The sequence below is a fragment of the Lissotriton vulgaris genome, chromosome 2_1 (genome assembly GCF_964263255.1).
Source record: "Lissotriton vulgaris chromosome 2_1, aLisVul1.2, whole genome shotgun sequence".
Taxonomy (NCBI): Eukaryota; Metazoa; Chordata; class Amphibia; order Caudata; family Salamandridae; genus Lissotriton; species Lissotriton vulgaris.
This window is the reverse complement of record NC_141687.1, coordinates 1,460,636,301-1,460,658,301: the sequence shown is the minus strand read 5'-3', so window position 1 is coordinate 1,460,658,301 and position 22,001 is coordinate 1,460,636,301. Positions and strand designations below refer to the sequence as shown.

Genomic DNA, 22,001 nt, shown 5'->3' with positions numbered 1-22,001 from the left:
AGCCACCGCGTTAAGGATGGCATCAATCAGATTCATTTTGGGTTTGATGCCATCACGAGAAATGGTATGCTCCAGGTACTCTACAGAGTTTACTCCAATTTGACACTTTTCTATCTTCAGAGTAAGGCCTGCTTTACTCAACTTGTGCAGGGTGATTCTCAGCATGTCGTCATGTTCCCTGATGTTCTTACCATATATGAGGATGTCATCCGGAAAACACAAGACTCCTGGTACATCCTTCAGCACGTGCTGCATGATTCTTTGAAATGCAGCAGCTGCGGAAGCTAATCAGAATGGCATACAGAGATACTGGCCGGCTGAAATGCCAGAAACCGGTCCCCGGAAGCTTGTTTCCTTCCCAGTATAAGAATTGGCTTGGTAGTTGGGTCTGCCCTGTTCCCATGATGCACTGGGCCAGGGTCAGATTAATTTGCATGTAGCCAGGTTCTGAGCTGGGATGGTGCAGTGAGCTAAAAAACGGTGATGGATCAAGCCCTGATCTTTGGACTGGGTAAGAGTGGTCTGCTTAATTCAGACACTCTGTTCATCACCACCCCCTTTTTTGAATCTTTTTTGTCCACCATTAGCGTGGAAGGGTATACTCAGATGTGAGTCCCTTGCTCATTGCACCATCAGGATTCAAGCAAGCCGGGCCGAAGACGGCTGAAATGCCAGAAACCGGTCCCCGGAAGCTTGTTTCCTTACCAGTACAAGAATTGGCTTGGTAGATTGGTCTGCCCTGATCCCATGATGCACTGGGCCAGGGTCAGACTAATTTGCATGTAGCCAGGTTCTGAGCTGGGATGGTGCAGTGAGCTAAAAAACGGTGATGGATCAAGCCCTGATCTTTGGACTGGGTAAGAGTGGTCTGCTTAATTCAGACACTCTGTTCATCACCACCCCCTTTTTTGAATCTTTTTTGTCCACCATTAGCGTGGAAGGGTATACTCAGATGTGAGTCCCTTGCTCATTGCACCATCAGGATTCAAGCAAGCCGGGCCGAAGACGGCTGTAATGCCAGAAACCGGTCCCCGGAAGCTTGTTTCCTTCCCAGTGTAAGAATTGGCTTGGTAGTTTGGTTTGCCCTGTTCCCATCATGCACTCGGACAGGAACAGACAAATTTGCATATAGCCAGGTTCTGAGCTGGGATGGTGCAGTGAGCTAAAAAACGGTGTTGGATCTAGCCCTGATTTCTTGACTGGGTGGGAGTATTCTGCTTAATTCAGAAACTCTGTCCATCACCACCCCTTGTTGCTAAATATGAGGATAAGTCATGGACGCTAAAGTAGCTGGCATCCTTGATGAGTGTTAGGATCTCATGTATCCTCTGTAGGGGATGTCTGTCCACCCAGATGTTTTTATTAAGGTCTCTTAGGTCTATGAAAAGTCTGACATCCTTGCTAGCAGCCTTAGACGTTATGACTAAGGGAGCTAACCACTGTAAGCTCTCGATAGATTCTATGACACCTAAACCCAATAGGCGGTCTAATTCTTTTTGTAGGGGGGCTTGCATTAAAAAAGGAATAGGTCTCACTTTGTGGGCAACAGCTTTAGCTTTGTCTTTCAGTTTTATGTTGTGTTGGAAACCTCTCAGAAGACCTAACTTCTGGGAATTCTTCACAGATGTCTTGTCCACAGACTGAGCGGTCAATCAAAAGTACCTTGTCTGGGCTATTAGGGTCAAGCTTCATGCCCCATTCTTTCTGGCGTTTTCACCCTAGTAGGTTGGACCCTTTTTCCATAATATATACTTTGCCAAATGTTCTCCTACCCTTGTACTCAAATAACATAGTGATCATTCCTAGTAAAGGAATGGGTTCCCCGCCATATCCCCCTGGTTTGATAACCGCAGCATTTAGAGTATTACGTTTATTGGGTAACATGGTATCAAAAGTCTTGCCCTCCAGTAAAGTATACGGTGAACACGAGTCAGCTTAGACATTAACCTGCTTATTGTCCAGGGTGATACTGCATTCTGGGTATTTGACCTGCTCCTCAATATTTTCCACTTGAAAGAAAAGTTTGGTCTCTGCAGGTATCGGTACTGATTCTATCATGGATATAGTTTTACTACGTAAGTCATGACATACCCTGGCTAAATGTCCTTTTTTTCCGCACTTATGGCACATTGAATTCTTGGCAGGTCAAGACTGGGTGTTCGCCAGATGTGCTGGATTGTCACACTTATAGCATTTAGTTTTAAAACTTGTGCCTGGTTGAGTATTTGATCATTATCAGGTTTAGGCTCTGGTTTGGAAATTGCGTTAATTTCATTGCAAGAATGTTACCTGCCTGCAGTTTCTCTTGTATCTTATGGTTATTCGTAAACCTAACTAACTGGTCTCTGATGAGTAATTTGGTTAAACGTTCAAACTCACAAGTGTTGGATAATCACTTAAGAGCAACGATATAGGGCTTGACTTTCTCATTTTTACCTTGCACCCTTAAAAAAAATGTGTGCCTTTCCAGTACGATGTTTATGGCTTGCCCAAATTGCTTTTATAACTTACTTACAGTTGCTAGGTAAACATTGAAGTCTCCTTCTCCATCCTCTACCTCTTGTTCACAGTCTTTTAAGTTATTAAATGTCTTGCGGCCTTCAATTCCCAAATTGTGTAATGAAATGTGCTGTTTTCTGAAGTTGGAGAATTTGTCTCTACCATTGGCAATGAGATACAAATCAAATATTTCCTTCCATTCTTTCCAAGGAATGCTTGGCTCCATGACTTCGTTCAGGAAAGGAGGGGGTAATGCCATATTGTGAGCAGCCATAATACAGGTGCGGTGAGAAGAATTGCGAGGAAAGAGAAGCCTGAGCTGCTGTGTCCCTGTATAAATCAAAGCTGTGCTAATGGCGTGCAGAAAGAGGAAGGATGTTTGAGGAATTGGCACAATGGTATGTAGAAAACAAACAAAGTTCCTTAAGATAACTCCCTAATATCCTGTGCCCATCAGCGAGAACAGGCATCCAAAACAAATGTGTGTGGACACAAAGCGAGTCAGGACTTTCCCTAACAAATTTGAGAAATGCAACAGTGTACAAGATACTGACTCAAAACATGCTGTGCCTATCAGCGAGAAAAGGCACTAAAGAAACTCATGTGCTGTGCCCATCAGCGTGTTGCAGCAATAGGAGAGGAACGGTGCATAAACACAAGCGAAAGCGACTAAACCTTATGCTGTGCCTATCAGCGAGAACAGGCCCTCAGGAAACTCATATGCTGTGCCCATCAGCGTGTGGCAGCTATTAGGTGAGGAACCGTGCATAAACACAGGCAAAATTACTCCCAATTTATGCTGTGCCTATCAGCGAGAATAGGCACATTACAACAAACATATGCTGTACCCATCAGCGTGTGGCGGCAATCAGGTGAGGAACGATGCACAGAGGACTACAATCTGTCCCCACAAGGTGCAATTTACCCTTGGAACGATCCCCCACACAAAAGAAATCAGCGTCAGCTGTGCCCATCCGCATGCACTAACAAGCGGTTAAAAGGTGGCCCGTAAAGGATTCCCTCGGGTACTGGCGGCTGAATGTGAAGGGAACGCCTCCAGAGGCCGACACTTCCGCAACTCTGCCTTCTGGGATATCCTCAGTAGACCAACCTTGGTAGCGTAATGGCGGCTGACGGCGAAGGAACCGCCTCCTGAGGCCGTCCCACAGGCCAACCCCGCCTCAGGAATTCCTCCTTCGTCACCACCTCAGCTGGTATGCGCCGACGTGAAATCCCAGTCAGGTCAATAGTGTGCCAGAAATGCCTGAAGGAGCACGCACAGTGAGGCACCACGGAAAACCGGAATCCTAATTTCTCCGATCGTCACTGCCTCAATTTGTAGGCGCAAATGTGGAAACCCAGGAGGAACAAAACACAGAAAAAAATTAGGTCATATAAGCATGCCAGAAATGCCTGAAAAGGCACACACTGTGAGGTGCCACAGAAATCGGAAACCTGTTCAGCACACAACGTTACTCAGGCTTGCTCAGCAGTCAGTATGCTACCCTTATTTTTTTTTTCTTTTAAGGAGTGCGCACATCAGGCGCAGCGGTGAAGGAGGAGCTAACACAATTTGAAAGTTACAAAACGGGGCGCAACTGCTTCTTCTGCCCTGAGAATGTCAATAATCATTTAACATCACAAAGTAAAAAGCGATATCCGTCAGAAAAGTGGTGATTTGAACACACCCATGGAGAGTTCCACACAAGAAAATAGAAGTTGACCACTACTTTGAGATGGAGGGTGAAGAAATAGGTAGAATCCCCGTTGAACTGGAGAACTGCTGTGCTGAGACAAAAAGCTGGGGATGGTGGTGTGGCTGTGTTACTCCCTCACCACGGACTGGAGCCGGTGAGACGGTAATTGGGGGAAAAAAGCCAGGCTTGAACAAAAACTACTGCCCAAGAATTAGAGGGAGGATACAGAGATATACATCTGATATCTAAATTAAGGGAAACTTCCCCATTCGGCTGGGCAAGGAGTAAATACCACCGTCCACCATAGGATTGTAACGAAACCAATCCAGAGAAAAACCTTGAGCAGATCTAACAATCACATCGAGAATTGAAAACTCTATCCTCAAGGGAAAGGCCACAGAACTAAGTAACAGTGCCAAACGAACAACAACTCAGAAATCGCGAATTGACAAAAGCGATCTTTGAACTACCAAGTAGTGATTTTAATTTGTGAAATATTGTCCTGAAGAAGGTGACAACTGACATCACCGAAACGACGCGTCAACACTTTTTCAGCTTTTTTAAGATTTTAATGTTTCTGATAAATAAATGTGAATGATCTGGTTTTTAACCAATTGGTCGGTAAAATCACCCAATAAAGACATTTTTATGCAATTTCTCCTGGTATTGTGCATATTCTCATTAGGACAGGGGTGTTATATAATGTTACTTGTGTAAATTTGTTATTTTCTGTGCAACCGTAAATATATCATATGGTCCATCCTTAACCTGTTGATTGAAAATCCCTCAGAGGGAGCTTTCCCTCTCCAAAAAACTTACGAAAAGGGAATTCTTTGTTGTTTTTGAGCATCTAATGACCCCATCCCTTTTCTTGAAAGGGTTACTCCTTGATATTTCTTTACTTTCTTGAGCAGGGGCCTGACTTCTGTGCATTTCCAGTCATCTGGGAAGGAGCCAATTTCGAAGGTGGTGTTGATGGTGTGTTGTAGTTCGGGGGCAATGGTGGCTCTGTGGTAGATGTGTGGAAGGCAGGGGTCTGTGGTGGCCCCTCCCTGAGTGGATACCTTTCATGGTTGAGGCGGTGTCTTTGGCAGTGATTGGCGTCCAGGTGGAGATGGTGGCTTGGCTGGTGTGTCTGGGGGGCGGGTCAGCTGTGGTGTCTGGTGGATGGTCGATGAAGTTTTCGTAGAGGTTTTTGATCTTGAGTTGGAAGTAGGTTCCAAGCTTGTCGCAGAGGTCTTGGGATGGGGTGGTGTCAGCGGCTTCGCTGGGGGGGTTGGTGAATTCCTGGATGACCGTGAAGAGTTCCTTGTTGGTGGAGTTGGAGTTCTGCCATAAGCAGAAAAGAAGCCAGCTAGCAGTCAGGTGTTCTATGGCAGAGAGGCAGAAGGGAAGTGGGAATCTGTCCCGCTCTGCATTGCATTACATACTCAAAGTTGCATTCAGAAAAAGTCCCCTAATGCTTTACTCACATGTACTCTACAGTAGGCTCAGCCATGAACATTTCCAGGATGCTGATTCCTTTTACGGTCTTCTCTATAGACAACCCTTCCCTCCCCCCAGTGTCTTGAGGCCCTCACGGGGGAGTAGCGCGCTACACAATTGATTGATTGATTGATTGACCTCTCTCCAACAGTACATCATTGGTCTCTTCTCCTTTTCCTGTGTAAATGCACCTCCCTCCATCTTATCTTCGCCAGGCCAAGCTAACCATAACTCCATCAATCCTCAACTATCTAATGGAGACAATACCCTTACTCTTCATTAACAAGTGTTTCTCCACCTGCAAAGCAAAATATGGGAACAAATAACATTCTACAAGACTTGCATTGGAATCTAAGCATTCGTTTCAGAAAGAACATTCAAAATCTACTCTGGATTCAGGCCTACTATGTGGGCTAAATTAATGAAGGCACCATGTTATTTACGTTTAGCATTTCCATAAAACCATAAACTTCTTCAGTAGAAGTGTTCACTAACAATATTAATACGTCTATACCAAAAGCATCATTAGCCTAAGAAACATTCGAAATAGTTTTAATATGCAATGTGTCTTATCACTAATGAGCTCTACATAAGTGCATCACATTGTTTTTACGTTTCAATACAAACAAATACTTAACAAATCTATGAATCATTGTTGAGCTTCACATTGAATTGTGTTAATTTCACAAGGACACGTTACTTGATTTACATTACCTCTAACATCTAGTTTCAGCAAAAACACTGAATAATAAGTGAGTGTGCATTACAAGCGGTTACATTGCACTCCTAGCAGGTACCCGAGGTAGGATACGAATTTTGCTCTACCAGCCCTGATGTCTCTCAGGCGGAGATGGTTAAGACCAATCTGCCTTCAACTGAACATTTTGTCTGCCACTGCTTTCAGTGCGGCTATGATTAACCCTCCAAATGAAATGTTTTGTTTTAAACTGTACACATTTTTCAAATGTTTTTTGGATCTGTATTAAGTTGGTAATTTTTAGATTGTTGTGTATTTTGATGCTATGTACCTGCTTGACATTTTACGTTTAATGCTTTCTCTGTACGTATATTTTATGTCTTTTATGTGGACCTCGTAATGAGTTCCGGTATCATAATAAACTAAACTTGAAACTTGAAACTCTACCAGCAGTGAAGCAATAGTAAAAACAACCCACAGGTGAGGCAAAATAAACAGAAGTCACTGCAGAAAGAAATATAATTGTAATGGAAAGGTGGGCTTCATTTAAGTGATGCAGTAGAAAAAGGAAAAGAACTATGGGGAGTGTGTGAAATCCCGTTGATTTTGATAAGAGGGGAAAGGGAAATAAAGAGGTGATACAGAGAGGGGTGAACTGCAAAATCATCAGTACAGCAGATGCAGTGGCAAGCGGGCCAACAAATGTTCAGGGATCACTAAAACCAATAACAACTGTAGTTTATTACCCAATGAGAGGGCACCTTTGTGACTCCATTTCTGCAGAAAACCTTCTATGACTTTTTATATTTGTAACGAAAACTTGAATAAGTATATGATAATTCCATTCCCTCTCTTTTTTTTACATCTGGCACCACATTACAATAATCAGGCCCATTGTCCTGGACAGTAGCATGCACAGCTTCTCTTGGTGCAGCTGGCACCGACCAGAAGACGTGTCAGATTAAACAAGCAATGTGTTTTCCCCTTTGCAGGCCCCTGCACTTTGCAGAGCATGCAGTAAAAGAGAAGCAGTAGCTTCAAACTACAGTGCCACAGTCGCTGCTCCTGCCGATGTACTATGGCGCGGCAGCAGGGGGGTGGGGGGTTGAAGGGGGAATTAATAATATATATTTTTTAAACGTACCTGATGCCGACCAGCCGACCACCTCGCTCCGCTATGTTCTTCTGCTCTTCCTGCTCCCAGCAGTCCATGGGACTCGATACACTGAGTCCCCATCCAATCCAGACACTGCTGTCATGCTATGAGAACAGCTTAGGGATTGGCCTGAGCGGGCTGGTTTGCCGCTTGTTCAGGCCAATCCTGTGTCAAGTCTGTGCAGTTTCTCCATCTTTCGAACATAGGTGTCTGATTCGCCGGCCTTTACAAGTGCCCAGGGCTCCTCCTTTCAGTCCCTGCCCTGTCAACAGAGGATTGCCTGGCCCACTCCACCCTAGACTTGAAAGGATTGGCTGCCAGTGAAAAATAAAATTGCCTTTGATGTTTCCTGCATCTGCACTGGATCCCAAAGAACACACCAGGACACCGGTAGGAATCGTCTTTCTTTATTCACAATTCTTGTCTCGTGCTCGTAGGCACATCCTGGCTCTTCCCTGGTCTCCCCAATACTGCCCTGTCCCCCTTCCTTGACTGGATGTGGTGTCCGGTGGCTGGCCCTTCCCTTCATCCCTGTGCAGGGTCCTAGTGACCTCTGCACCTTGGTCCAGCCGCTACGGTGCCATCTTTCAGTGGACTGACCTGTTTTATTGGCATGGGCAGGGCTCCCTGCGCCCTTGCAGTGGTGTGCCATGTGTGATGTAAGAATAAGGCGTTTCTTTATTTGCACGGGAAAATACCCACATTACAGTGTGCAGGCACACAAAGGCAACACACAAGATAGGTTTTACAGAAAGGGCCACACAAGCATCTGTAGCCCCTTCTTTAATACCGATGTGCCCCAGAGGAGGATGCTAAAACGAGTACACAAGCCTCTTACTTCCCCAGTACACCTCTGTGTTAACATGACCTCTGTATTTTTGCATTAAAATACTTTTTAACACAACAATTATTGTTTGAATTAGTTAGTATTCTGTCCTTGTTGCCTAGACTAGGTGATAGTTTTACAAAGAACATTTATCACCTTTCAAAAAGTATTAAATGCCACGTTCTCTAAGCCATTAAGATTAAAGGTAGGGCCCACATAGATAAACATTAAACCACTCATTTAATGAGCTAAATTAGTGCTAACAGAACCATTGTCTCATTAGAAGTCAGTTCTGAAATAACTAATCGAAATTCCTTATCTATGATTCCTCAATTAAAGCACATGAAAGCTAATCTTTGAGTGGTTGGGCCAAAGGAGATGGAGGGAAGTCCAAGCCCAATCTTAACCCATAAAAGTCTTAAAATGATAAGATGATTGGCAGGACAGTAAAAGAAACAAACCAAATAATACATTTAGTACAAGAACCATGAGATATGCAATCAAAACTGTGCCCACTGCCCTCCGGGCCATTTGCCTTGCCTGGCGCCCAAACTAATATTAAAGAAGCCCTTCTTTAACACCTATGTTTTCCATCTTTTGTTACTGTGTCCTTGCCAATGTGGAAATTTTCTCAATCGCAAGGGATTGTGCCCCTATTCAAATAATGCAATCTCTTTGCCCATATTACAGCATGCAGTAGGTTAAAAGGCTCTGGTGCGACTTGCTAAACGCATTTTAGCCTGAATGTGACACACTTACAACGCCCCAATTTCACTACATTCTTAGAAAAGGGGCATAGTAGACTCATGAGAACTTTTAGAGCCCCAAAGGAGAGGTAAACTCACAGTATGTCTCCATTTCAAATCGAGGTTCATGTGCCTGCTTTCCCACTGTCAGTACTAACACAGACACTGTTCTCCCACCTTCTCAGCGGGAGGTCTGTGGTCCATGAGGGGGGATACAATCTAGCACTGCACTTACCTTAGTGGTGGCGCCCCACCCATCTTCTAACATTGGTAAGTCAACATATCAACAAATCCAGAACAGAAGGTTGCTCTCTCAGGTTTGTGACTGTCTGCATCCGACTTTTTGTGTACGTGCTGCAAAGATAGTGTGTGCACAGGCTACTTTTTTAGGTCTCGCCTACGCAGCACACATGCGATGCATAGGAGACCTTTAGCCATCGTTCTGCTCTTTTTCGAAGCACTTACTTGTGCTTGTGGCGGCATCCACCTTTCGGGAGCGAGCAGGAGCTTGCCACAAGCACGAGTATGTGCTTAGAAAAGAAGTAGATGCGCATGCATGCACACACGAAATTACAGGTTTTCAGAACATGCAGATTTAAGTCTTCACTATAATTGTTTCTTTTATTTGTTCTGCATGTATTTATTTGCAAATAATAATGTAGTATCCTCAGAGCATTACGAATAGCCACAAATCGTTACATTCTGCAAACATGGACAGGTTTTATATTTGAACCAATGTCACAATGAAAGTTGAGCTTTAGAGTACTCATCCTAACTGCAAATGCCTTGTATTCATTGCTGACTCACTATCACTGACTATTACACTCTCACTGACACTCTCACAGACTCTCATACTCTCACTGACACTTTCACACTCTCACTGACACTCTCACTGGCTCTCACTCATACTGACTCTCTGACTCACTGACTCTCACTCACACTGACTCTCTCACTCTCACTGACAGACTCTCCGACTCTCACTCACTCTCTCTCACTGAGAGACTCTCACTGACACTCTCACTGACTCACTCTCACTGACTCACTCTCACTGACTCACTCTCACTAACTCACTCACTCACTCTCCCACTCTCTCTCTCTCTCTCTATCACTGACGCTCACTGACTCACTCACTCTCTCACTGACTCACTCTCATTGACTCACTGACTCCCTCACTCTCTCACTGACTGACTCACTCTCATGGACTCACTCACACTGACTCACTGACTCAATCTCCCACTCTCTCTCACTCACTGACTCACTCTCACGGACTCACTCTCACTCACTCACTCTCACTCACTCACTCACTCTCACTGACTCCCACTCACTCACTCACTCACTCACTCACTCACTCACTCACTCACTCACTCACTCACTCACTCACTCACTCACTCACTCACTCACTCACTCTCACTCACTCACTCACTCACTCACTCACTCACTCTCACTAACTGACTGACTCTCCCACTCTCTCTCACTGACTGACTCTCCCACTCTCTCTCACTGACTCACTCTCACTGACTCACTCTCACTGACTCACTCTCACTAACTCACTCACTCACTCACTCTCCCACTCTCTCTCTCTCTCTCTCTCTCTATCACTGACTCTCACTGACTCACTCACTCTCTCACTGACTCACTCTCATTGACTCACTAACTCACTCACTCTCTCACTGACTCACTCACTCTCATGGACTCACTCTCACTGACTCACTCACTCAATCTCCCACTCTCTCTCACTCACTGACTCACTCTCACTGACTCACTCTCACTGACTCACTCTCACTCACTCACTCTCACTGACTCCCTCTCACTCACTCACTCACTCACTCACTCACTCACTCACTCACTCACTCACTCACTCACTCACTCACTCACTCACTCACTCACTCACTCTCACTAACTGACTGACTCTCCCACTCTCTCTCACTGACTCACTCTCCCACTCTCTCTCACTGACTGACTCACCCATTCTCTCACTGACTGACTGACTCACTTTTACTGACACTCTCACTGACAGACTCTTCCACTCTCTCTCTCTCTCATTGACTGACTGACTGACTCAGTCTCACTGAATGTCTAACTCACTCATTCTCACTGAAACACTCTCACTGACACACTGACTCTTTCACTGACTGACTCACTCACTCTCACTGACTCACTCTCACTGACACACTGACTCTCACTGACAGACTCTCACTGACTGACTCTCACTGACTCACTCTCACTGACTGACTCTCACACTCACTCTCGCTCACTGGCTCTCACACTCACTCTCACTCACTGACTATCCCACTCACTCTAAGACTGACTCACTCTCGCTAAAAGACTGACTCACTATCGCTAAAAGACTGACTCAATCTCGCTAAAAGACTGACTCACTCTCGCTAACAGACTGACAGACTATCTCACTGACTCTCTCACTCTCACTGACTCTCACTGACTCTCTCACTCTCACTGACTCTCTCACTCTCACTGACTCTCCCACTCTCACTGACTCTCCCACTCTCACTGACTCTTTCTCTCTCTCACTGTCCCCTCACTCTCACTGACTCTCTCTCTCTCTCTCACTGACTCACTCTCTCACTCTCACTGACTCTCTCACTCTCTCACTGACTCTCTCACTCTCTCACTGACTGAATTCTCACTCTCTTACTGACTGACTCTCTCACTCTCTTACTGACTGACTCTCACTCTCTCACTGACTGACTCAGTGACTGACTCTCTCACTCTCTCACTCACTCTCACTGACTGACTCTCTCACTCACTCTCACTGACTGACTGACCTTCACCCTCCTGTTATGTATGCCCCCCATAACAATAAAAACACAACAAGCAACCATTGGGACAGGCAGATACAAGTTGCCTGCATTGAAAGGATAAAAAACTCAAGACACTATTTTTATTACTTATAGGTCGAGCCTAGCGCAGCTCGCATGCGCTGCTCGACTTTTTGTAAGGGCTTTGGGAAATCACACCACACGCTCGCACACGCTTGAGCCTGTGCTTTTACTTTTGCCCCGTGCTATTGGCCTTTGCTTGCGTCTTTTTAACAAAGACAGCACGCAATTGGCCAAAGGTTCTTTTTGTCCCACCCAGGTTCACGCCCACAGCCTAATGCTCGCGGTTACGCTCAGCAGCAGCATATGTTTCTTATTGTCGTTCCCAGACGCGGAGGCAATAATTGGAAACATATGCCTCTGCTCGCAACTGCGCGCTCACACCAGCAGCTCCCGCATCTTAGTGGTGCCATGTGCTTTAAATTATCGAGCCCATACGGTGCACGATAATTGTAAACACATGTCCTGGTGGTCGTGCGTTACAGAGCTAGTTTACTTTAATTCGAAGAGCGGTGCCCGATTTAGGGTCACTGCGCTCCGTTTATTTATTTCTTTTTATATATTTAGCAGCACTCGCGGGACGCCGAGACTTGTTGCCAGCTGCTCTCCTATCGAGCGGGAGGGCGCAGTACAAGTACAACAGATATGTAAGCGCGAGACTCGACTTAAGTGTATAGGACAATGGAGCCCGTCACAGAGTGAGACTCCATTTAAGTACATGGTGCAACAGAGGTTGCCAGGGTGTAAGATCACATTTCAGTGCAATGCAATAGACAACCGAGGACGTTTAAGTGCGAGACTTAACTAAGTGCATGGGGCAACGGAGTTTGTCAGGGTGTGAGACTCCACTCAAGCGTATGGGAATGAAACAACTGATACAGCCTATGTGTGCACCTTTCTTCTAATCCACGCAGCCAGTTAGACTGTCCAGGTTTGTAACTTTCGTCATTTAACACATTTCCTGCTCATTTGGTGAAGCCAGAACTGGAGCTCTAGTCTCTTGGTACTACATACTGCACGTTAATCAGTTAAAATACTTTGTATGGGGTAGTAAGCGCTAAATAAATGCAATTACAATTACTGCCTATTCACTCACTCGCCATTTTCACGATTGTTTGGAACCGCTACGTGAGAGGGTTCCACGGAAGTGCTGTTTGCTGTCTGGCATTCCAGTTGATAAAGCAAGTAGGGCAGCCGCACTGTTCGCGTGCCGGGGTGCAGCAAGCGCTGGATGCATGCTCCGCCTGGTATACGTTCCCTGCTGCAGCTGCGTGTTCGGACACAAGCGGGTGATATATGCAGAGGAGGGCGCACAAGTACCAACGTGCAGCAGGTGTGGTTAGTGCATGTGTGCCTGGGTGCACATATCCACGTGTGTAAGGAGTGGCGCACGAGTGAAGAGTTTTCATGCACGAATTTGAGTGCTGTGATTGGTGGCTGCGTTAATTCCCGGCGCGTGTCCTACGATGTTGCACACAGTGGGGAGGATTTATAACTGTATAAACATAACATTGGAAGCACGCATTGTGTAGCAATGTACCTTGGCATTTGATGGCTGTTTCTGGGCATATGAGTGTTTATCTTACCATATGAGCCTGCGCTTTGGCTTGTTACAGTAGTACCTGGGCAATTGATGGCTACCACAGCATATGGTGCTTGTGTCTTAAGCATATGATGACTCTACTTGTGCCTTTTGTGGCTGCACCAGGTATATAAATTATTACATGTAAACCATGTTACAGGTGTAGCTGAGCGCAGGGGACTTTACTTGGGTATATTATGATTGTATCTTCATGTTTTGCAGGATTGGTTTGGCGTCAACTTGGAGAATCTACCCAGTTATCTAGTATAGCATTTCTGAGCTTAATCTCTGATTTCCTAGAATATTTGCAAAACTACTTTGGAGCTTCATCAGTATATTTTTAGTACTTTATAATGGAGCCAGTGATGTTCGTGGGCTTGTGTGGATATACCTGCCCATATGATGAATGTGGTAGCAATGTGAGAGTGTATGTGGTGTTCCATGAGAGAATCTGGGCATTTGATACTGTACTGAACATGTGAGGCTATGCACAGCACCCTTGTCTGCACCTCTGTGCCTAGGCATTTGAGGCTGTTACTGTGGGCACGATGGCTGCACCTCAGGATACACGACTATACCTGGTATATGCTGGTTGTTGTAACTGCCCTTGTAAGACTGGCTTACAGTGCAAACATGTGCATAAGCAGTAACGCACCTGGTGCCGTAGGCATATGGGGCTCTATCTAGTTTTACAAAGTTGGAACTGGCATATTTTGGTTGCTTTTTTGGTGTCCAATCAATGAAGGTATTGAATATTTCGACCTAATAATTCAGGAGTTAAGTCAAATGTATGCATTTAACTTTTCCCGCAGATATGTTTCTTGTGTTGTGTCCTGAGATGGGGACAGGATTGCCCTAGAGATACCACTCTGGGACCTACATTCCGGGGCATCTAATCCTAGCTAGGCCTAACACGTGGCCCTATAATAAACTCAGTCAGACACTGGGAATAAGTTTGCTTGCTCGGTCTGTGCGTCTCTCTCTGAACGCCCGCACACGTGCTAGACCTCTTTTTATTATAGGGTGTCACATGACCAGCGCGTCCAGCCCTCAGGGCGCCGGGGGCGGACCTCCAGGAACATAACATCTTGCATGAGACAATTTACCGAAAGCTGAAAGTCTAGATTATTTGGAAATTGATGCTGCTTTAAAGAACATTGTTAGGTCTATTTTGAGACACTATGCTCTGTTAGTAGCATTTAACGCTTTTATTTAGTTTGTGGGTAATCATTGCTGAGTTGCAGGACATTTGAGTCATTGGGTGAAATGTAAAGCTGCAGTACAGGTATATAGAATGTGATTGCGGCGATTCAGATAGGCTGTTTTCTGACACAGGCAATATAATTGGATATTATCTGCCAAGTGAACATTACAGGGATACCCTATCTCCCGCTGCATCATTTACAGATGTTCGTATTTCTTATGGTACAGGATTTTCATTTGGAACATAACACTGGTGATCCTTTTCCATGGTAGACTTTTCTCTTATTTGCATCTTGTTTCTACCTGATACTCTCACTATTTTTCGATAGCAAAAAAGTATGCATGCATCTATAACGAAAAAATCTTGCTCTGTACAAAAACTGGATGCACAGTAGGAAAATGTTTGTGCCAGAGGAGAACTAGCGTCTACCTCATGCACTGTGTTCCCAGCGGAAAATTCTGCTTGAAAACATGATGCCCGGAAATATTATACTATGTGGCAGAACAAAAGGCCAGTCGCTATTCCTGTACAAGTTGCTATTAAATCATCCTTATGGGTATTTGTCATGCTGCTTCACAAACGGTACTTTTCCGAGCTCAATTGATACAAATGCACTTCTACTATGAAAGGTGCCTCACATGTCCTGGAAGCAGGGCCCAGTGTTCAGGAGCAACGTGCCCTCCCTGCATTCCCCATTCCCACCCTCCTCCCCATTCCTGCTTCCCGTCTTCGTACACAAGCCACTGTGTGCACATGACAAGCATTGCCACATAGGATGCATGGAATGCTAGTCTTTCCATCAATGGGTACGTTAGTACCCAGAATATTTACAACGATCTGTCCCCCCTCTCCCTTGTCACGCCACTTGGACTGCTAATGATAGGCTTCGTCCTCCTTCTCTTGCTACTCTTCCCACCATCCTTAATTCCAGTCTGGGCTCCTTTCTTCCGTCTCTGCCTCCCACGCTGCAGCCCCCAGCCCCAACGACCCCTTCTGTCCCATCCACTCAGCCTTTTTACCTCACAGCCTTTATATTACTGCACATAAAGTATATGCTAGCTAACTACCCACTTACAAGATACCAAAAGCGAGACCTATTTGGCTATGCCAATGCTTGTTTAATATGGTCGTTCAGTTGTACATAATGCTTTTTTGGACATATCTAAGGTAACAAAAATGCTTCTGACACTTCTTTATTATAACTTTTCAGCACACTGCACACTTCTGTACAGCACAGCTTAAAGACATAGGTTAAGTCAATATCTCTGGCTAAACACTTATAAGTTCCCAGAGGCGAGATCTATTGGCTATGCCAATGCTTGTTTTTTAAAAATAAGGGTTAAGCCATTCTACTGTACCCCTGGCATTCCTGCTGTGCCTACACTTTGATAATGCAGCCCGTATACTGGAAACGTATCTCAGAGACTCAGAGAACTGTGTCAAGTTACTTTGCTACTCTTCCACCTAAACCCGGCGAAGCCAACTCCAATCCCGAGATATCACTAGTGTTTAGGCAAGATTGACAACTGAGTCACAGATTATGAAAATTCCACCAGTGCATTGAAACTGAGGGACTATGGGGCTCATTTACAAGCCCTTTGCGCCGCCTCTGCGTCACTGTTAATATGGGAAAAAGTGTTGTACCGGTGGCGCAAGGGACTTGTAAATCAGCCCCAAAATTTGCTCCATGCATCAGCGCAAAAACAACATTTTGCATCATTCAACTAATTCAAATGATTAAGCAGTCATGCTTGCGCTGGGGCAAATTGATTGGAACTCGTACAATTTAGACAATCTGGCGCCAAGACTCAGGTTTGTACAAATTGCAAACTCTGTTTCTTTTTATGCGTTAATATGCCTAGTAGAAGGCCAAAAGGCTTCTGTATCTGCCACCCAGGTCCTGCTCCACCTTACTCTCAAAGCAAAACTGAAGTTGTTGTCCAGAACATTGGTACGACTTTGTGAACAGAGGATGGAGTAAATGGACTAAAAAGCCAAACAAATATACGTTCGTAGGAACTGTATATTCCATGGGAAATAACTTTTTAAATTCTTATTAAGTATATTTCGGATATTTTTATATTAATTCATTTCTGTTCTGTAACTTCATATGGGGTTTAACTGATTTCAGTCAATTACATTTTTATACATAACTGTTGTTTTGTGTAATAATTTGAAAAAGTTCTACATGCACCAGCAAGATACAGCCAAGCAATAGTTTGTAATTGTCGCACCATGAATTAAGTCTGCTAAGTCATGTACTTTGCTTCTTTAGGCTAGTGAGAGTGCTTGGCTGGTTAAGGTGTCACAAAAGGTTGCAGCTTCCAGGCCTGCCAAGGTTGATGCCGTCTCTCTTGTTGAGGAAGATAAAATGAGAGCCATTCCAAATTTGGTAATGTATAACTATCACAGTAATAACCAAGTCTCATGATTTCAAAAACATACTCATAATTATAATTGCATAAAGTGAAAATCTGCTCATGCTCTCTTGATATACATCTGTTATGTCATAATAATTCTTATTCAGGTTGACATTGCGATCTTTGAACATGTATTTTTGTGTACCACTCAGGAAACCATGTGCAGTTTTTTTTGTATGACTATTGATTTTGTTGGTACAATAAATCTATTCATGAATGTCAGCAAAGCATAACTACTAGCATCACAGCAAGCACGGTCTCCTGATTGTAACATGCAATCAAGATTTTGATTAACTACCCATATATCACAAATTGATATTTGCAAACTGGTTATTCCAATCTCCCCAGACTTTTTGACGTTTTTCAAGCACCCTGTTGACTTATATACAAATCGGCCTGCTCTGGCACAATAATCCATACGACGAGTCCACTCTGCCAGTGATGGAGTTCATTCCTATCTCCGTTGCCATGCACCAACTCAATGATGAGACCCATAGGAACCAATAATCTGGTATTTTTCCTACCTTCCCGTTCGTCCACCAAGCTCAACAACACCATTTTGGACTCTGGTGTGATCGGCCTTTCCGCAACCTGGGATAAAAAATCACATATACTGCTCCTGTGTCTCTGCATTGTGGGGCATTCCCACATCATGTGATAAAATGTTCCTAATTCCATCTTGCATCTCAGGCAATGGAGGTCTAGGTTGCGCCTTATTTTACTTAGTCTTGTGGGACTGTAATAAACCCTTTTCAAGTATCTAAGTTGGTTGAACAATCTAATGGAGACGACCAGCACCCTGGGGGCCATGTTGGCCTCTACCCAATCGTCCTCCAGGGAACCCACATTACGCATTCAGGGTACATTTTTGAAATCACCATCCCATGTAGCACTGCTATTGTGATTTTTAGGTCTCGCAGAGAGACCTATTGCAGTCAAACCACAAAGCTGACTTCACGATGCGGATTTGTAGAAGTGCACGTGCTTGCGCTTCTATCCCCCTGCCTTGCTCTTCAAAGGCCCTCCTTACCATTTGCTCCTGCCTCCCCGCGCACTGGTTCACACTTCACGGCCGCCAGGCCGTGACTCGCATTTCTGCCCAGCCATCTGTTCCCCAGCTCCAGAACCTCCCCTCTCTCTCCCGGCACACAGCCTTACTCGGATTTCTCCTCCCCCTCCCCAGCCAGCTTCCCCCAGGCCGTGTTCCCTCCCACCTTTCCTCCTCTCTGTCCCTCTATCTCCGTACATCCAGCGCAAAATCCACGACTACATGTGCCTTCTAGCTATCAACCTAATGTGCCTCCTCCCTCCACCTTCGACTCCGGTTTGCTCTCTGCCACCAGAGCGGTTCCATCGGGTTATTTTAAGAACAGCTAATTCCTTGACGACAACCCCCACACGGGTCCAGTCAGAAGCAGGCTGCGAGCTGCCTTTAGACTGACAAAGATACCATACTGGAAATATACGGTTTTAACAACCTCGAATCCAGCGGGAACAGGCCCCGGTTAATGTTTCTAAGAAGTCCCGAGCTGAACTCTCCAATACGCCTGGCACATGTGACCGTGCCTCGCTGACCTGGGCTTCGGGCCTCCCTCCTCCCAGAAGCCTTTTGAGCCACTAAAAACATGCGCTGCCTGTGGCTGTGTAAAGATGTCCAGGGCCGGCTCAAAATGTGCTTTCCCATGTCCTAAAGAGATGCGCGTCAGTATAACCCTTAATCCAGGGTTATAAAGGGGTATCAACAATCATCCCTTAAATGTGACTTTAAAAACGTGTGACTTCAAGTAAAAATAAAAAGAAAGAATGAGGATGGCTTAAATAAAAGCTTTTCCGCGTTGCGTGTTTTAATCACATTTTTTATTTTGTCTTCTATTATACTCGCAAGTTCCTTCATGAAGACGTGTCAACGTCGCTACACAAATGCAATTTCATTCAGAAATGATGAACGGCGACTTTGTGAATGAAGTCTGTCAGGAACGCACAATCTGATTAACGAAACGTCCTCCAAACCTCCTGCTTCTCTTAGCACCTTAAACCTAAGAAGAGGTGACGATGCCCTACCTTTCCATCCCCATCACACCCATGGCTTTACACACACAACTACATTTTCAGGGTTTGCATAACCTCCAGTGCTCATGCGCCAAAAAACCAAAACAAGGAGGGCTGTGGGCGTGTGGCACCTCCAGGGACAGAAACAGCAGGGGGACAGAAACAGCAGGGGCTGTGGGTGAAGCATGGAGATGGGCATACGGTCACCATGGCAACCATCTTTTATTACAATAACGAAGATGTGGGGAGGAGAAGGGGAGGGGCTTCTCATGTGGTGGCAGTAATTGAATGGGGGGGGGGTCGTGCAAGTGTTCTTCAATAACAAATCCGGAGGATTACAAACACTTTACACATTCACTGTCAAATCCACTACACACTTGCATACTACTGTTCCTAACATTATCAATAAAACTAAATTAATTCTCTGGACCCTCAATGTCAAACAGACATGACCTCCCTACGCAGCATTTTGATCCACAAATCTTAACACAAGGCTTCAACGCCTCAAGAGGGTAGGAGGCGCGATATCGATGCATTTACATCTGACCTCCAGCCCACCCGCTTGAGGGTAAAGATGAATCCGGTCTATTTGAAGAATTAATCAAAATTGCTGTTCAGGGTAAAAACTGTACATGCAGTTTACAGTGCTGCGGATCATGGGTACTTACACACAACAAAGAACCCTTGACCCCCAAAATACGACGTTCCACCTTGTAAACAAAGCAGATTCCTTCCAAACCCACACACAAACAGGTGACCGCCACAGAGACAAACCGCATATACAAACATTCAGCCAGAATAAGTGTTGTAGCCTTCGACCAGAGGAGCTCACCCTATCTGGGTATAGAGAACAAGCTGGGGTACTGTAGGGAGAGACAAAAGACCATCTCAAAGAGGCTCTTTTAAGACTTTCTCTGAGCACCAACAAATGGCATTTCCTTTCATTTTTATTGTATTTATATAGCGCTTATTACTCCGGGCAAGGTGTTGAAGAGCTTTTTGGAAGGTAGCATCTACTCCAGAACCCAATGGATTAGTGTGAGTCTGTTAATTTGATTGGGACAAAAGAGGAATAGAGGAGGGAAGAGTCTGAATAGTTTTATTTGGGAGATCATATTAGCTAGGTGAGGTTTGGAGTGAGTCAAGAAGGATCATACTTAACCAGAATAAAAAGCACAACAAATCCAGAACTGCGACACGGTGACCACTTTACAATATTCTAACTCAAACACACTCAATTTTAAACTGTAGAGGCATTTAGCCACGTGATGACTGTGTGGTCTAATACCATTGGATTTATTTGGGTATGCAAGGTTAATGCACCCGATGTGATAAATACAGCAAACTGGCCATATGCAAGTCCAGGAAATACCTATATATATATATGATCAAGCTTTGTGGTAAAGCAAAACGAGTAATGGCGGCTGGCTTGCTGGAAGAAATAAAGCACCTTAACTGAAGCACTGAATCTGGGTCTGCTTCTTTGTCTTTTTTTAATTGGGCAGGGGCGGCTGCCTCGTGTCTAGTGACGGATTTACTGGCATATATATATATATATCTATATATATATATATATATATATAGATATATATATATATACACACACACACACACTTTCAAATTATGACTTTAATAATCGTTTTAAAATACATGGAAAACAAAGAGTGACATTAAAGATGTATTTCAATAAGAATATTTAGCCCCAAAACCATAGACTGCGAAGGCATACATGAATTTAAACGCCTATCATCTAGTACACGCTTCCTATAGCACTTTCAGGGGGAAAAAAATATTTCTCAGCGATTTTAAGGCTACGGAATCCTCTTCCGGGAAAAACGCAAAGGTGATTGGAGTGTTCCTTGTACAGCGGGAGTCTCTAATGAATGGCTTCCTGTCGGACTCGGCGCCTCGGACAACTCCATCCAAACGCAGTGACGGGCGCAATGTGGCCAAAACGAGCAGGCCCGGCAGGTAAACAAAGCAAAACCCACGCCTCAGCTGCAACATTTCCACATGTTCACTGTGCAGGCATATTTCACACTCACGCGTGCATGCAGTTCATGACTGACTCAAGAAAACCTAATCTGCGACTGTACCTCAAGAAGGTTAGTGCTGATGGGAACACTACATGAACATTTTGTGTGGAGCAAAATGCCACTCTCTGGGCGCCGCAAATAACAGGTGTTGCCCCTACCTAATTTGTGATACTCAGAGGAAAGATAACGTCTAATGATGTTTTTGTACATTATCTTTAAAATTAGTAGATCAAACACCTAAAAGGTAGCTATGGTACCAACTGCTACAGCACAAGCGTGACTGCAGGTGACAAATGCTCCCAACTGATAGTTGCCTCAGGCATTCACCAAAAGTACACACAAAGGATCCCTATCAGACATTTGCCTCAGGCATTAACCAAAAGTACACACAAATGCTCCGACCCCAGATATTCCCCTAAAGTACACTAAATCTAGTACCAAAAAAGCCAGTCTCATACAGGATGCGCTGGCAAAAGGCGTGAGGATGGAAAAGCTCCCTTGCTCCCACACTCCAGTTAAAGCGACGTTTACACTTCATCTGTATCAGTAAAACATAGGAATGAGCACTTCGGGCTGTTAGGGACTATGGAGCGCTATACAAACAATATTAAAAAACACACATGGGCTAAGGATCTTCATTTGCTTGAGCACAACACACTTTTTAACCCATGAACTGTGCCTCCCAATGAGTGGGTCAAGGCAAAACGAGGTGCAGACCAAGTCCTCATGCAAGGAGACTCTTCTCAACAATAACTAGGCTTGCTGTC

General features: G+C 44.7%; 1 protein-coding gene across 1 annotated transcript in view; it reads left to right on the top strand.

Annotated features, from left to right (window-relative positions):
* PKNOX2 (PBX/knotted 1 homeobox 2) overlaps positions 1 to 22,001 on the top strand; it is a 1,229,177-nt gene that overhangs the window by 208,678 nt on the left and 998,498 nt on the right. Inside the window, exon 2 of the mRNA XM_086957319.1 lies at positions 17,005 to 17,121. Within this exon, the coding sequence (XP_086813445.1) occupies positions 17,005 to 17,121 (117 nt within the window). The remainder of the gene's footprint in view (positions 1 to 17,004; positions 17,122 to 22,001) is intronic.